Source organism: Anas platyrhynchos, chromosome 9, assembly GCF_047663525.1.
Source record: "Anas platyrhynchos isolate ZD024472 breed Pekin duck chromosome 9, IASCAAS_PekinDuck_T2T, whole genome shotgun sequence".
NCBI lineage: Eukaryota > Metazoa > Chordata > Aves > Anseriformes > Anatidae > Anas > Anas platyrhynchos.
In genome coordinates this window covers 22,753,631-22,770,800 of record NC_092595.1, presented here as the reverse complement: position 1 = coordinate 22,770,800, position 17,170 = coordinate 22,753,631, and the positions used below count along the sequence as shown (strand labels likewise).

Here is a 17,170-nt window from a genome sequence, read left to right as displayed (position 1 = left end):
GCTCCTGAAACAAAGGAACCAAACTTCAGGTGTTAAAGGTTTTTTTGTTTGTTTTTAAACCAAACTACTCTTTCTTTAAAGATCCATATTTTATATATAGTTAGTCAGCCTCTAAACAGCCAGAAAATATCCGAGGTGGAGGACCCATTTATGTACACTGCCCTGAATTTTTGTCAGCATACATTAGGGATTCATCTGTGACTTGCATCTATCATCATCAGGGCTCCCAACCTGAACAGATGGTAAGGCCCAACTGAAGAATCATTCTGGTACAATTTCCAGAACACCAAGTGTATTGGAACTGCCCAATAATCCAATCCAAAAACTTCCACTGAATTCAAAAGAAGAAAAATTAGTCCTGATCATCTGCCCCCCTCTGCATCCAGCCTTCATTTCTAACAATATTGTGGCAGCTCTGCTATTTTAAAATATATGCCTTATCATTGAAAAGAAAAGCAGACAATTTGAAGTGTACAAAAATTTATTTCAATTTTTTATATGAAAAAGTGAAAACAACTATTAGTACTGACAGTTTTTATAGGCATTTAGTTGCATGTGCTTGACAAAACAAGAACAGGGGGACTGAAACAGATCCTTCGTATGAGACATACTTATGGTAATAAAAATGAGAGCTCTTGTTAGTATGAGGAACTTCCTGTGTTACTCCTCATGTGGTTGGTATTAATCCTTCCTTTACAAAAGCATGCAAGTGCTTTTAAATTTGTAATCACGTTCTTGGTTTTACTCCCCCCCCCCCCCCTTTCAACTGACTAGTGATATCCAGTGTTTTAAAACAATTTCTTGTCTGCTAAACTGTTGTTTTAGTTTCACAAACTTTTGACCGGAGCATTAAGTTCAGTTTGGGGAAACAATGCTACGTCCTTCTTCACACACAATTTTTGCACCCTGAGCAAAATATGCAAACTCTATGCATTTTTTTGATATTTAATTTTAGAAGGCATAGAAAAGTTAGTCTGCAGTAAGGTACAAGTATCTGCTTTTTTTTTTTTTTTTCAGGACATTCAGTAGCCACAGAATAACAAACAAGACACACATATATTGAAAAACAACCAAAACCAAGGATACAGAAATTCATCACTTATCTACTGACTTCAAATCTGCCAGAGAACATTATGATAACACCAGTGTTTTAGTATTACCTTAACAAGGACATCCAAAGTCGCATTGCAGCCATGTCTGTTGTCTCTCAGAGCCTTGAACATACCCCGCCTAATTTTTTTGTTTTGCTGCTTCTTGGCATACAATCAGCAATAGGTATAAGTAAGACAGATGGTGAAAGTGAGAATGGCACAGGTGAAGAACAGTTTTTGAATTTTTCAACTAACAAAAGTTTCCCCTACATACATTAATTAAAACCAGAAGGTGTACTCTACTTACACAACATAATCACAAATTCAGTTTCAGTATCTTTCTTTTCTGTATGAAAAATACAACAGTGCTTTACACTCTAACTCCATAGAGAGGTAGACTTCATAAAGCACAGACTGGTGATCACCATTAAATTGCTCATCATAAAAAACATTAAATTGCTCATCCTAACACTTTACTAAAGGAGCGTTGGTGAGATTCAAAGAATTATGTGCCTAAAGACAATAATGGAATCATTCCTGTGCAAGCACATCTCTTCAGGACTGAAGAGTTACAGGATCACTCCCAGATTCAGACAGATTTCCTCCATTACAAGGTAAAAAACATCTAGGCAATGAGTATTTTTCCTGACTGTTAGATACTCAAAAAACCTTCAGGTTTGCTAATTTACATCATCGAACAGGCAGATGTGCCACAAGCAGGACAGGCACTGCGCGCCAAGCAGCCAACAGAGGTCCCGTCCAAAGCGACAACCGAGTTCTCCGGTCTGCTGCCAGCTACTCTGGAGTTGCGTCAAGAAATGCTCTCTAGAAAATGAGAAACTCAAGGTAAACTATATTAAGGTGTGATCTCCACAAGTCTGCAGACGGCATGGGAACTGGACCTCAGATGAGATACATACAGAGAAATAGTAGAATTTCTATAGCTCCATGAACAGCATACACATGATACAGTTTCTAAGCCTTTTTAAAAAGGAAAAATAGTTATTCCAAAACAGTAAGTCAACAAATAAATATATTTTCATGACATATCCACCTTCCTTTCCATAAAGCTCCTAACAACAAGTTATTTCAACTCTGTAAAAGCAAGGTTTTTTTTTGTTTGTTTTAATTAAAAAGGTAAACATTAGGATTGGTTCTAGGGAATAAGTAGTTAGAACTCAGTTTTGTCACACTCAAGCTCTACACTAAATGGCACATTTTAAGGAAGACTCCAACACTAAAAATTCTATTACGTAACTCCTTAGGATAACAATAGCTCCAACTATTTTTCACAGTTTGCAAAACTGCGGAAAAGCTTAAGCCCAACTCTTATGAGCTACCTGTTGTCATCAAAGCAGTCGTTTCAAGTGACAATTCACATGCCAATCACAAGAGTTATTCATCATAGAAAAATGGGAAATATGTAGGAAAGAATTGCATAGTTTTAAAATTATATTTCAAAAGTATTATCCATCATAGAAAAGAATAAAGAAACCCTGCCATCTGAGAATACCAGCAGCCAAAAAGCCAATGAATTCTTGAAGCTACAAAGAATAACTTTGAAGAGAAAAAGGTTGGTGAAACCATCAGTCTTCTTCCAGATTTAACATACATCAGAATGGAGATTGGCAAAGATCACATTTTGATTCCCAACTCATTTTTTATGCAAGTTCAAATTTGGAGCCTGAACTCACAAAATCTTCTGCAGTTTTGCAATGAATAGTAAAAATAAAATAAATCTGCAAATATTTTAACTCTGAAGAGCACTTTACAATTTACATCAACACCTGCCAACTTCATCTTCTGTCAAACCTACGAAGTCTTTGCCTTCTTACTTCCTCTTCTGAATTCTGCTCAGGTGGAAACCAAAAACCATAGGGTCGCCGCTCATTATTGTATGTTGCTCCACCAAAATCTACAAGACAATGAAACACAACTGTTATTTTGTTCTGTAATTTGAAAAAATGCACATATATCCTGTAATCCAAAGCACTGCAACACAAAGAAAATGGGGAATTATTTCCAGGTCAATTGGTTCGAGGACTGTTAGTTTCCAACAACTGCTCTTAAAACACCGAAATGAAGAACACCACCAGAAGATCTCCCAAACCCAAAGCCTAGCATGTATTAAACTGGGAGCAAACGTTTTCCTCAATCCTTACTTTATACAGTAAACTCCAGATTGTTAGAATATTTAAACATCCTCAATAGCTACTTCTGGCAAAACAAGCTTTTGTATTTGCTTTTAGTGTAGCAGTCCAACATGTGCTGACCCATACCAGATGCGCACACAACTCCCATCCTGTTGGCAGCAAGCAATTTCATAAATCAACTCCACGTGGCAGCTCAGCTAGAGAGAATTGTAAGTTAATGTGAGCAGAAATATCACACCAAGACTGAAGAAAGGTTCTCTGCCCTGGCACTGCAAGAGAAAACAAAGGAAAGCAACTGCTCACAATTCACATTAAGTTACAGAGCAAAGAAAAGATTGAAAGGTTGTGGTTACACACAACTGAGGGGCCTTGGGAAACAAAAATGAGAAACTGAGCTCACTTACAGAGGTAAGGATAAACAAAGTAGCTTTAAAGGTAACACAACAGTCTTTGTAATACTCGGTATTTCTTAAACATCCACCTCAGAACTTCATTTATATTAGCAATATGGAAAACCAAAGGCAAATACTGTATTAAGCTAATTTTCAAAATGGATTTTAACTGCAGCTGTATCCTGTATCCAGAATTGTTTGTAGCGAACACATAATATTGTTTATATTGCATAATAGCAGGAAGTCCAGTTCACAAAGTAGTTCTGTTAGTTTCTTATTCACTTACAAGAGCATTTTAATTTGTAGGGTGCTAACCAAATGTAGGATTTTGAAAACACGTTCAGGATTTCTTCTGTGCTTGCCAAGCAGTCAAGCTCTTGGAAAGTACTTCCAGAGATAACTATAGCTGTTCAAGTTTTTGCTGCTTAGCACTGTTTAAGTGTTTATAAAATTAGAGGCAATGGTCAGAAGTATTTTTCTAATTAATTAATATACAGACAACTTAATTCATATTTTTGTATTTTATCTTCAGTTTGTCCCTCTGTTTCAATTTACCAGAGACAATCCTCAAAATAATTTAAGATGTTACTCTGCTTCTGAAAATGCTATGTCGCTGACAAACATTACATGAACTCCTTGGGACCCACCATCGCTTACCCTACACCTAGGTGCATACTTCTCCCTTGCAAAATAGCATGCCATGCTAGCAAGTTCATCAAGTTTAAGTGATGAAATGATGCCACCTCTTTTATAATGTGCTCCAACAGTTTATCTTTATACCGTGGAAATTATAAATATACATGCATGGCAGCAACAGCAAATGAACATTAGAAGAAATTGTTCAGAATGCTACTAAAAGCTAATGTGTATTGCAAATTGCAGGCCTTAGCACAAGGCAAATTGCTTCTCAATTTTATTTTTTACTTAAAATCCAAGAACAATCTCACTGTCTGGAAAACAAACAAACAAAAACAAAACAAAACAAAAAAAACCACCAGTTCATATGCAGCATGGCAGAATGGTTTTCATTAACAAAAAGATTCAGCTGAGCTAAGTGTTCATTTACTACGTTTATTTATTTCCCCTCATTTTACTTTCTGATACAAGGTGTGTTCAAAAAGCAAAGAACAAGCAGTTGTTTTACTGTGTTCCACTGACCACAAGCTGAGATACACAAGGGCTTACAATATTTCATAACCCAATAAATATCCTTTCCAAAGCAACAGTAACTTCAAACTGGAAGGCACAAAGCAAGGTCAGTAAAGATCTGTGGAAGGGAGCCTACGAACCGTGTGTGCTGTGTGCTGTGGAAGGGCTGACAACTCAAAGACCAAACTAGTGGGAAGTCAGGTGTGGCTAGTGAAGTTAGGAAGAAAAGTAGCATACAATGAGACCAGATTCAACTGGATTGTTAGAAGAGCAGGTCAGGTCAATGCTGACCACACAGTTTCTTCTAAGACAGATGATAGCAGTGAGAAATGTAAAACCTTCCCTCCAGAAGGGCTGAGAGCCTGTTCTGGGTAACACATAAGGTTTTCTATGCTTCACATAAGGTTGATTTTTAAAAGTACTAAATAAATGCATTATTCTTCCTTTACGTATCATGTCATAGTAACATAGCAAAACCTGCCTAGCTGAACACTTAAGCTGTGAGATCAATTGGATAAATACAGGCAAGAAGTCCCAAGTAATGCTCATCTGAACCACCATTTCTCCCTCTTGAAAAACACACAGAAAGATTAAAATTTTATCAGGTTCATCAAACACAGATGCCAGCCACACCTCTCCATGTACGACATGGTACGAATGGTGCTACACAGCCGCTGCTGGGTTACCAAAGAACTGGACAAGGGCAGGCTTCACACTCACTGCCACCTTACAACACTTTGCCTGGGAACCACATCCAAAATATGAAACTGAGGTGATTCTAATTAATCCCTTCCAGAATGGATTGGTTCTCTCTGTACTTAAGCCTGCTAAATATAACTGAATTCATTAGCAAAAAAACCTGCTTGAGCTAATGACAGTAAGACTTCCTGATCACATCCAGCCAGCTTTCAGGGCCAGCTGAGCTGCTTGCTCATCGATGTCTACACAACTGCACGTACCACATTAAAGATGAAAGACAGAAGTGTCCCATATATTCCTTTTGAGCATAATTGTAAAACCTACCTGCACACTGACAACAGCAGGGAACATACGTAATTATTATGTGTGTATAAAATCAGTATATATATATTTTAATGCAAGCTACAGACTATCAGTAGAAAAAATTAAAAAAAATATATAGAAGGGACACAACACAGTTGGCCTTAGGACCATAAGGATGTAGATGTGACTTTGGCCAACAAGACACAGCATGGAGATTTATAGTTTTCTTGAAACTACTAGAATATGGTAATTTATTTAGTCAGACATCAGGAAAAGGTCCAGAACATTATTTTTAAGTCTCAATAAACAAAGTGCAAGTTATACCCAATCTATAAAATTAATCCAGTGATAAAACAACAAGAGAAAAAATAGTAAATCAATGGGTAAATCCAACGTTAGGATTATTCACTGACCTTAGTCTGGAGCTGCTTTTAACTGTAAATTAAATTTGTTATATATAGTTACATGTCATATAAATAAATGTTATATATTTATATATTATATATATTTAAAGTCACATTTGAAAAAAAAAAAAAAAGCTTTGTCTTTCTTTTAGGGCATTTCTGCATGCCTAACAAAGACACAACAAAGCAATTCTAAACAATATCCATTTTCCAATGCCAAGACCAAGAAACCCAGATGAATGGAAACACCAGTGCAGACTGAAGCCACTCCACAGCAACTACCACTTTCTCCAACGTGGAAGAGCGTTTTTTTGTAGCCCACACACAGCTTCTTCTAATTATGCCCACAGCTGTTACGCAGAACTGCTTGTTCTCCAGCAAGGTGACCCTGCCAAACCCACTGTGGAAGGAACAACATTTGTTCCTTTACAAAAACATCCAAGTTACTAAGAAAAAAAATGTCGAGAGACCACTGAAGTCAATATAAAAACTCCCACTTGTATCACTGTGTCTTGGGTCAAAGCACCAAGAACAGAGTTACTCCATATGCAGACCATGCATTTATAAATAGATGCAGCATGAATGTAAGCAAAACATTGCTAACTACAATTGAAGATTTAACTTTTTTTTTTTGTTGTTTTCTTGCTATTTTTACTTTTCTTTGGCAGTTGACACTTTTGCATGAAAAAAAGCATCCAAAAGAAAGCTGTATTGGTGATACTTTCCAAAATGTTCTTGCATACTTAGGAAGTCAGAGAAAAAAAAGCAGCATTCTGTATAGCTTTCAGCATGAAGTTCTAAATGTAGCAGTATCATATACTTTTTTTAGTGCAAATAAAATTAATGGTTATTGAGACATAAGATAAAATCTTTTGTATCGATAATCAGAACCTAGGAACTACTGTATCACTGTGATTTGTTGCTAAAAGACCAAAGGAAGTTAACCCTTCAAGGCAAGGTTTCCAGAAATACAGGATATAGTACCAAGCATTTGATGGAAGGCATGAAACATGTGCTGCACAGCAAAATGAATGCCATCATCTCCAGGTATTAAATACTGAGTATAGTAAACTCACCACAGCGCTACATCCAGGGCAAACTAGAGAAAAGCAAATACCAGGGCAAAACTTGGAGCAGAACAGCCTTGAAAGGCATACTGTATTAGGGTATGAAACACAATCTAAAGTTATGTTCTAAACTATTGAGGTGTACTAGCATCACAATGCTTCAATAATCTATTTATTTTTTTCCCCACTTTCTAAGTGCAAATGCTTCATCATTCAAGTAGGGTAAGTCCTACTTTTAAATTACTGGCATCTTTTTAATCCCCTGAATACACAACTCAAGAGTACTGCACCCAAGCAAGCCCCAAACCTGAGGCAATCCTGTATGAACAACTGGGCAGAACTTTTTCAGGAAGACAGAATAGAAATTGTTCCCGATTCCATTCATCTGCATCAACAACTTTACAATTGGACTTCGCATCAAGAAGTTTCTGGTAATGATCACTTAACAGAACACAGCTCTGCTCTTCCAGTTCACTAAGCCGTTGAACTAATGAGTTCGTGTGTAAACAGATTTCAGAACAGAACCACTTCCCTGCTTTCCAGAACGATTTGTCAAGAACAGTAACTCATGGGTGCCAAATGCTCACGGGTCTACAGTTCACACCACGCCTGCTGGGAAAGGCTTAGTGGTGCTGCTTCTTACATATCTGGTGAGCATTCATCTCCACTACCAAGAAAATCGGAACTTTTATTCTCAAAAATATTTTTTTTGTTGTTTTGTTTTAATACTACGCATCACTAATCTTCTTTCAGAAATTGAGCTCTGTTGCTGGAAAATTCTAGCTATGATTCTTGCTACAATTCTATTGCTAGAAAAAGAGCGACAGTATTAGCTTTTCACTGGGAGAACCTGCTAAAGAACTCCCTAATTTATTAGTTTCCAGTGCAATTTCATCATTTACTAAGAGATTCTAATTTGTTTAAAATACAAGTGCAGCACATGAAACAGAAAATTAAATGGGACAAGGGTCCCTTCAAGGAATGAGATATTCCTGAGACAAACCAAATACTTCACTTGTGACAGACTTGTATCTGAAACTTGGTATCTATCTACTTAACTATGGGAGTCCGAGAAGCAGAAGTAATACTGCAAATGAAACTGGAATGCTGTCTGAATACAACTACCCAAGACAAAAATCAAGCACAGTCTGCAGTTTTGAAAAAAATGACAGGATTTTGCTTATCTGCGTCTCATAAATACTGAAAGAGAACTGCTCGATGAAATCAGGAAGATATTTTAATCAGCGGTTATCAATTATGAACATTTCTACTCCTACGCATGTTGGTTGGGATTTTTATTTATTTTTAACTTAAATGATATTTATCTTTTAGATTATATATTAACAAGGAAATAAGAAAGCTCCAATGGTAAACTTGCTTATTAGCCTCAGGAAAATTTTGAAGTTCAAAAATGTTCAGAAACCAGGAGTCCGTAAGTATTTATAACAGACTTCTGGCTACTGTGGTCTGCTACTAACACCAAGCACACACCAAAACTTTACGTGAAAATGCTGAATATCTACCAATTAAACTTCCTGGAAATTTGCCTAAACAAAATGCTAGCAATCAGAATCTTAGACCACATATGCAATGTTATAAAAAGTTATTTCCAAAGATATTTAGAGGAAGAACTTCACTTGAAGGAGAGAGCTTTTCTCCCAGAACATGTTTCTGGGTACTTAAGACCAACTAAAAGAAAAGTTGGCCTTTCAGAATCAGATGCCAATCATTACACGTGACTTTATGAAAGGTACTTTAATCTGATATCATGTACTGCGTATCGAAGCATGTAATTTACGACATTTCTACAGAAAACCATTTCAATGCAATGAGTGGCATTTCTACCGTAGCAGAAGGGGAAAGACAACCCTGCTTGGAGAGAAATGGAATCATACAGCATTTCTGTTTCAAACTACTCACAATCTTCAATGGATTTAGCAAGTTTCATAGCCTGAATAGAACAAAGAATCCCAGTCTCAATAAAAGAAAGCAGAAATGGGAAGTAAAGTTAAAGTCAGAGAACTGCTAAGCCAGATGACTAAATATTTCATAACCACATTGCAGATGTACCTATGATTAGTACATACTGGGACATCTAAACATTTCTTTTTTTCCTTTAATTTAAATCAGATTAGAATTAAAGAAATGCATATTTGCACTGAAACCTATGAGGACTTTCTATATACACATATTTCACTTTAACCACAAAATACAAAAACTACACGTTTAAAAACTTTATTCTTAAGAGAAAAATGCTTTTGTGCAGAGACACAAGCACGCAGGGGGATTCTTAACATTATTGAGACTGAAAGACATAAACTTAGAAGTCCGGCTCAAAAAAAAAACCCACCACCCACCACCACAAAAATCCCCGTCCCACACTAATCCAGATATTTCTTCTGAGCAAAAGAGCAAGGAAAAAACAGATAAGAACAAGAGAGACGGTATACCGGGGTTACCATATACAGCTGCTAATATGAGGATTAAACCAAAAAAAAAAAGTAAAGCCATATATTTTTAATTTCATAGTGAAACCATATAATTTAAATATCATAAATAAATTTTAATTAAAACAATAATTGTCCTTATCTGACTTAACTGAAGGAGAAGTTATTTTAATTTGTGAGTAATATGAAATTACTTTATGAGAATCAGAATGAAAATAAAAAGTAAACCAATGTAAACAGCATTAGTTCTTGTTTGACAATATCTAAAACTAGTGATAGAAAGAATATAGAAGTTCTTTTTAGTAAATGAGCATAGGTCGTTATGACAATTTGACAGACTGCCAAAACCAGTGCCTACATAAATCTCACATAAACAGCCCTAGCAATTACTTTTTCTTGCATTAGATACCTATTACTATTATTAAAGAATTTCTCAGGATAGGGCACCAAAATAAAATTGCAGTTCTGGAATGTGTGAATGCAGATTAAGTAGGAAGACAGTACCTTTATGCCGAGTTTAAATAAATTCATGTATGGGATTATATAAAAATAATTACTTAGATTAAACTTGTTGCCTGTCTTAATGTGTCTTAATACAAATTAGTTTTCAGTTGTGGATGACTGATACCAGGAAATTCTGGACTATGCCACTGAGCATCTTAAAAGCTCAGCAGGATATAAACACAGCAGTTTGTAAGACTGGATCAACATTCCAAACCTAATGGTACATTTTGTGGCCTAAAACCCCTAATAAATACATTTGTCTAAGAAAAAAAATATGTTTATTTTCAGCCAAGCTACAGAGCAAGTGCAATAGTATAAATTTCACAGTTGGAAACAAAAAGATGCGGAAAGACTGCCTTGAATTTTGGTTCTGGTACCTGTTTTTACATCCATTTAGCCGCCTGTTTCAAATTATGCTAGGCAATTTTTAGTCATGTTAAGTACCTGTTTCATCCATATAACTGCAAGCTACAGCAAATGCCATGCTTCAAGGAAAAACACGTCCTGCTCAAAGGACTGTACTCACTCAAGCTTTATTTTTCAGACTGACACGGGAGAATACCCTATTTGCTCATTAGCACAATACATTTCGTTTCATCCTTTCTGTCACTCTGAAGCAGGTATGATCAATTACAAACTCTATACTACTTTCTTTTGGAAATAAGATGTGCCCATAGGTAACTTTAACCTTTGAGTAGCGTGTTTTATGAAATGTTTTTCAAAGTTGAGCTCTGTAGTCTTACTTTTCCAAACTAAAGTACTGTGACAAACAGGAAAAGCCGCAAAATTAAAGTGCTGCTGTGAAACCATAATAAAAATACCACCTATGTAAGTTTAATTGCACCAAACTATATTGGAAACGACAATAGATTTCCCACTTCGCTTATCCATGAGGTTTAACAACTTTAACTAGCACTGAAAACAGACACGAGCATAGACATAAGAAATGCTGTTGTCTCAAACCGAAGTTAAAAATGTGACTTGGTATGCCAGTTATCTGCTAGCGAGACATACTTAGCTAGAGAGGCTATTTGAACTCTTTCTCGGGTTTCAAAGGGCATTTTCCAAGTAAGATTTTCAACTATAAGAGGAAACGTGTTCTATCTTTGTCCAAATACAGCACAGTACTTCAAAAAGCAAACAGAAACAAACACTTACCTATAGTGATGTAGGTTATTTAAGGCTACAGACAGAAAGCTGCAGGTGTTCCATACTGATGGATGACAGACTAAAATGTATGCTGTCCAGTTTTATTATCATAATCTTGTCATTGTTATTACAAACTGACTTCATTTTATGGCATTGAAAATAAAAGCATTTTCTTTTATTGTAATACCAACTCCTACATGCACGTATTTTCTACAGAGCGCTAAGAATTTGACATCTTTGTCAAAGATGTCTTGAGATTTGAGTAATAATTTATGTTTTTTCCTTCTGCAGTGTGACTTAAGGCCTCAAAAGAATATCAAATGGCTTTAAAACTACACCTAAAATCATCATTCATCCAAAGACATGAGGCATCCATTAGATGCCTAAGCTCCAATGACTTAAAAGCCGTCGGCACTCAGCTGTTACAGACAAAGCTCACAAGAGCAGGAATCTTATACAGAGTGTTTTGAAAAACAAGTAAACAAAAAAAAAAACAACACAGTTTTACTGTGTTCATAGTATAAAAACACAAACAAACAGATACAAACAAGGTTCATGCTCTTGCAAGACAACACATCCCAAAACACTTAAAAGCTTTGAAAGATTTTTCTCAAAATCAATCTGTAAAAAATGATGTAAAACATCAAGTAAAAATGTCAGTAAAGTAAAAAATGTTCCTTCCATTAAAGCTCACTTTAGACCCAGTCCTTCCCAAAACCGTATTTAGGACAGATGTATATAGGACAAAATATTGATATTACCTGTTTGTTGTGGTGGTTTTGTTGGTTTTTGTTTTGTTTTAAAACATCTAAAACAGCATGAACAATATCTGATTTGCCAACTTTTGCCAGCAGACCAGATAGACTCTTACATTATTAGGACTCATACATTATTAATTTGCTTGAAACCTAAGACCCTCACCAGCTTCTAAGTTTTTCGGAAAAGTTTGATTTAAAAGGAACTGCTCAGATTATCATCATTTCTAAAACTTCTTACACTATTAATTTTGCTGCAGAAAATAGTTTTTTGTTTGAAAAACAGTTTTTTTTGTTTGGTTTTTGTTTTTAAGTTTATAGTTTCACAATATTTATGGACAGTTAGAAACCTAAGTATGTAACACAACTACAAAAAACACTTTAAAAACTAGTTTTCCCAAAAAACTGCACTTCAGCCTCAAAAGTGACTTCTCACAATAGATGTAAAGCAAAAAGCTGTATTTACATTAAAAAACACGTTAATCAATTTTTCAAACTGAAGAAACCTTTTCATACACAACATTGCCTCATCTGCTGCCTTTTTAAAATTATCTTCCAGATAACACAACATCCTTCATAATATATATGATCACAGACGGTGTGAAAGAAAGTGATGACGACGTGTCAAGATATTTACTTTCATATTTTGCCTGATATTTCTAACAGCCATAAACCAGTGATGTAAGTTATTTTTCCGAGCAAAGATTAATGAATAGTGCATCGTGTTTTAACAGTTGCAGCGACAAGTATGAGTTTCTGTTATCTTTTTCCTAATTAAGACTTCCTTGTACCCAGGAAGTTAGAATAACAAGCCTATGAACAAAAGAAGAAAAATTACATTGATAAGTGGCAGTCAGGTTATTTTTATTAAGATTTAATGTTAGAGCTTCATCAAATTTAAAAGAAACCTTTCAGCTTTGTTAACTTAAGGAGAACGTAAAGCCTTTGGTTGAAGTCATATATTGACATACAATATACAGGATTAAAGAGCAGTATTTGATATTAAAAATCTCAATACCAGACAACATATGTAGTAATTTATGTCCTTTGTATAATCACTTAATATTAAAATGTTGCAAAACTACTAAAGCATCAGGTTTAACATTTACATTAATATACTGTTAGCCTAGTATATTTTCGCTCAAGTTTTCAGAATGAGAAATATATCGTTCTAAGATTTTTTTCTCTTGACTTTACTTCCATTATAGAAAAATAAAGTATATCCCAGTTAATATATTTTATACCAATTCAACTAATAATTTGCAATTAAAAACAAATACTATATTTATTCCTAAACTGCTTTTATTTTTTCTTCTGGTCTTTCCACTAGCCAGCACAAACTTTCTTTAGAGTGAAAGAGGAAAATGTGAGGAGTAAGACATCAGTACATTTCTCCTCAAATACAAATAAAAAGCAAAAAATACAAAAAAAGTTTAAATATTGGCAGCATCGATTCCTCTGTTACACTGCTCCCTACTACTCTTTAGAATGTGAGGGGTTTATTTGGCACAGTAACTTAATTTACTTTGGTTTTGTTTGTTATAAAAGCAGTTCTTTTACTCCAGAAGTAGCAGGTAAATCAAACAGTAAGCAACTGCTAATAAATGCAGTTACACTAAGAATGGTACTCCATCCTCACACATCATTCTCTGAAAATTCTACCAGAAAACTTTTGTCCATTTCTGAATGGATGTCAAAAGACTGGAAATAAATCATGAACAATACATCTTCCCTGTGTTCCTCCCACCTCAATATGAATCATAATTTGATATATGAAACACAATAGAAGCCTTACCTCTTTCATTAAGACTGTTTAGCACTGCTCTTTCAAGCTGTTCTTCCTCTGTAAGCCCACCCGTATAATCATAGTAGTTCCTTGGTGTTGTGTATTGATACTCTGGATATCTATAATAATAATCTGTAAAATTAAAAGGAAAATAAACTGATGATATTCAGTAGAAGGGGAGGAAGCCAGACATTATTTTTGTTATCTTTCTTCTACAAATTTGTTTAATTTGGGAGAGAAAAAAATAGGATTTATGATATGCCATGAATCAAAATATATTTTTGTAATTTGCAAAGCCAGACTACAGTAACAGGAGAACAATAATAACAAGCAAGATGCATCAAACACCTCCATCTTTTATCAGTTATAAATAAGTAACATAGAACTACCATTATTTTAAATTTCAAACAAATTGAAAGATGGTTTTCATCATCTCCTTTTAACATTTAAATGTCATTACTAGGACACCTTATCTATGTCACTGAAACAGCAACCACACCACCGGTTTGCTTCAGGCTTTTTTCCACCTGTGTCTTGTTTCACCCTTGTGGCCATAAACAGTATGTACCACTGTCATCCTAAATTCAAGTAATGTTTGAAACTAGAATATGCATGGATGAAGTCTGCATTTTTTGTAGGGAAATATGCAATTGGTTTGTGCTACGTCTGCTCTAACCAAACTAACAAAACCCAAACACACTGCAGATCTCATCTAATGCCACAGCCACTGTATGCTGCCTCTGCTAATGACCACCAAGCATTTCTGACCACTTACAAAGTCTGTCAAAACAAGCATGAACAAGCCATCACCCACCCAAATCCTTTTGGGATTAAAAAGAAAAGAAAACAACTTGGCAAGAGACTTGAATGAGAATCTCTTCCTTTAACACAACCTAAACCTGAACACAGAAAATCTCTGCTGAGTTAAACTAAGGGGAGAAGTGTCATTTCTATTCCTCTTTCGTATTGTCAGTATATAAAACTTTGGATATTTAACTTCTCTTCTAGACATCTGGACAGTAGATTTTGAAGAATCAAAGTACAGAAACACGGCCAGTTTCTCCAAGTGATAGAAAACTTATACAAGATTTTCCAAATGAAAAAAATAATGAAGATATTTATGTGACAAGTACAGCATGCCATTCTTTTTATCTTCAGATTAACACAAGATTATTATTGATGTTGATATCTCAATAGTTACATAGATTTAATGTATAGCTTTCCTGTGAAGTTTCCGTGATTAATACCAAGCACACACTACAAAGTGAGGACATACATAATTTTATATCCGTGTGTGTGTATGGATGCAAATGCACATTATACATGGACACACAAAAAAGTAATTTTACCCATTTAAAAATTCTTCCTTTTTGGAACATACAACAACTAACATTGGCAGAAATTTTCATACAACTGCAGTGAAGACTTGGTATTATCGTCCTGTAACTTGAATTTCTGCCATTTCTCAAGCTATTTGCTATTCCTCTGGCTAGAAAGAGATAGATACATAATTTCAAATCTGTATGAATTAGTCATATTGTTAACAACCTTTAAAAGCCTTTCAGTCATACTGGCTATATTTAAGAGACAGTTCTGCAGAAAAAAATAAAATCAACTGCAGGATACCTTTTAGCTGATATAGATACATATTCCAGATGCAATCTTTATATATTCCTCTCATTCCCCTCTGCATTATGCTTATCTGAAGGAACATTGGTTTAGCTACAAATCTATTTTCTGGAGGCTTCAAAACAGCGTGCATGAAGACTATAAAAATCATGGTGCTATCTGATGAAAAAGGATGTCATTAAGTTTGCTCTATTGTAAATTTTGTGTGTGATGTTTTACATTGTCATCAAGATGTAAGTGCTGACAAAGCTGCAATCTTTTATTTTACAAAGAGAAACAATTTAGTAATATTGAAGTGTTAAAGGTGTTCCTATTAATCAAAATAAGCGTCCCTATACTTTATTCATGAACTGCATTTAGAGAAAACTTAATTCAGTCACCAAACGCTAAATGTGTTAAAAATCACACTTGAAATCTTCATTTTCCTTGTAAAGCTGTTTCTCTGTACTGGTTTATAAAATCTGCTATTATCTATTTATTATTTAGTTAATTGGTATTTGAAGTCAGAAAGTAATAAATCACCAATACCAGAAAATGAAAAATTAATCAAGGTAAGAATATACTGCACATGCATCATTAGCATACAATTCTAGAAAGTTTTCTTAATTCACAGACAGCAAAATCCATTACTATATCATACAAAAAGCAAAAGGTTAACCCTTCCATGAAGACTCCTATGAATAGGTGAAAGAAAATTACGATATATATTTAATACGTTCATTCCCTGTGTATATATACATCTTTTATAATTACAATTATAAATCAATTCAGAGTATTGAATTTACTACAAAAAATGATTTACATCTAAAGCCAAGCATGCAAGATAGGATAATTTGTGTTAACCCTGCTCCTTTATCTCCCTTTCATCCACACCAACCCAAAGCAACACCATGGTTTCTTTGGGGACTGCCCTAGACACGCAACACAAAACAAGTTTATTTTTCATCAGTGTACCAGATCTTTTTCTCTGGTGCTGTGTCATTATTTATCATTCTAAATATACTACATGAAATATCTTCACTTCTCCATGATTAGAGAGACCTGGAAAAGAAGTAAAGGGCAGTACAGAATCTGCTCCTATTCTACAAAAGTTGTCTTTGACACCCACCCACACGCTGAGCAGCTGGTGTTTATAGAGTGGATGCAACAGATTACAGAGTTTAAATGTCAAGTGCAAATTCTTATTCTCATTAGCAAATCAAATTCCTTTTTCTGATACAATTTCTTAATTTCCACATGCTACTGTATTGGCATACTGAAGGAAGATTTTGAAGGAAGATTTGGTTGTTACAAACGTGGAACAGAGCAATGCAACAGAACAGTAACTGCAGCTCAGCAAACATCTGTAACTAGCCCGAGACTGCCAGCTGGAAACAGGTAGCTCACACTCCCTTTGTGGTCTAGATCCTAGAAAGGAATGGGTAAGTTTGCCAAATCAGGGCAGATCTACCAATGTTTAAAAGGATGCTTCTGGTAGACAATTTCCTCCTTGCTGCAGGCTCTGTGAAAAGGATGGTATTGGCCCAGGGTAGCATTTTACGAAGTCATACCCTTAATTTAAGGCTTAAAGATTCTTGTATAAAACACATCCAACATGGTTCCCCAAGTAGGAAAAGACAAGGCCAGAAAAATTGTTTTTTAT

The 17,170-nt window shown here is 35.1% G+C and overlaps 1 protein-coding gene across 4 annotated transcripts in view; it reads right to left on the bottom strand.

Annotated features, from left to right (window-relative positions):
- Positions 1 to 463: 463 nt before the first annotated feature.
- The window catches only part of RHBDD1 (rhomboid domain containing 1), a 34,338-nt gene continuing 17,631 nt past the window's right edge, over positions 464 to 17,170 (bottom strand). For all 4 annotated transcript variants that reach the window (XM_027464411.3, XM_013104256.5, XM_005024606.6 and 1 more), the window contains exons 6-7: positions 13,909 to 14,031; positions 464 to 3,006 (exon numbers count right to left, since the gene is read on the bottom strand). In XM_027464411.3, the coding sequence (XP_027320212.2) occupies positions 2,888 to 3,006; positions 13,909 to 14,031 (242 nt within the window). In that variant the 3' untranslated portion in view covers positions 464 to 2,887. The remainder of the gene's footprint in view (positions 3,007 to 13,908; positions 14,032 to 17,170) is intronic.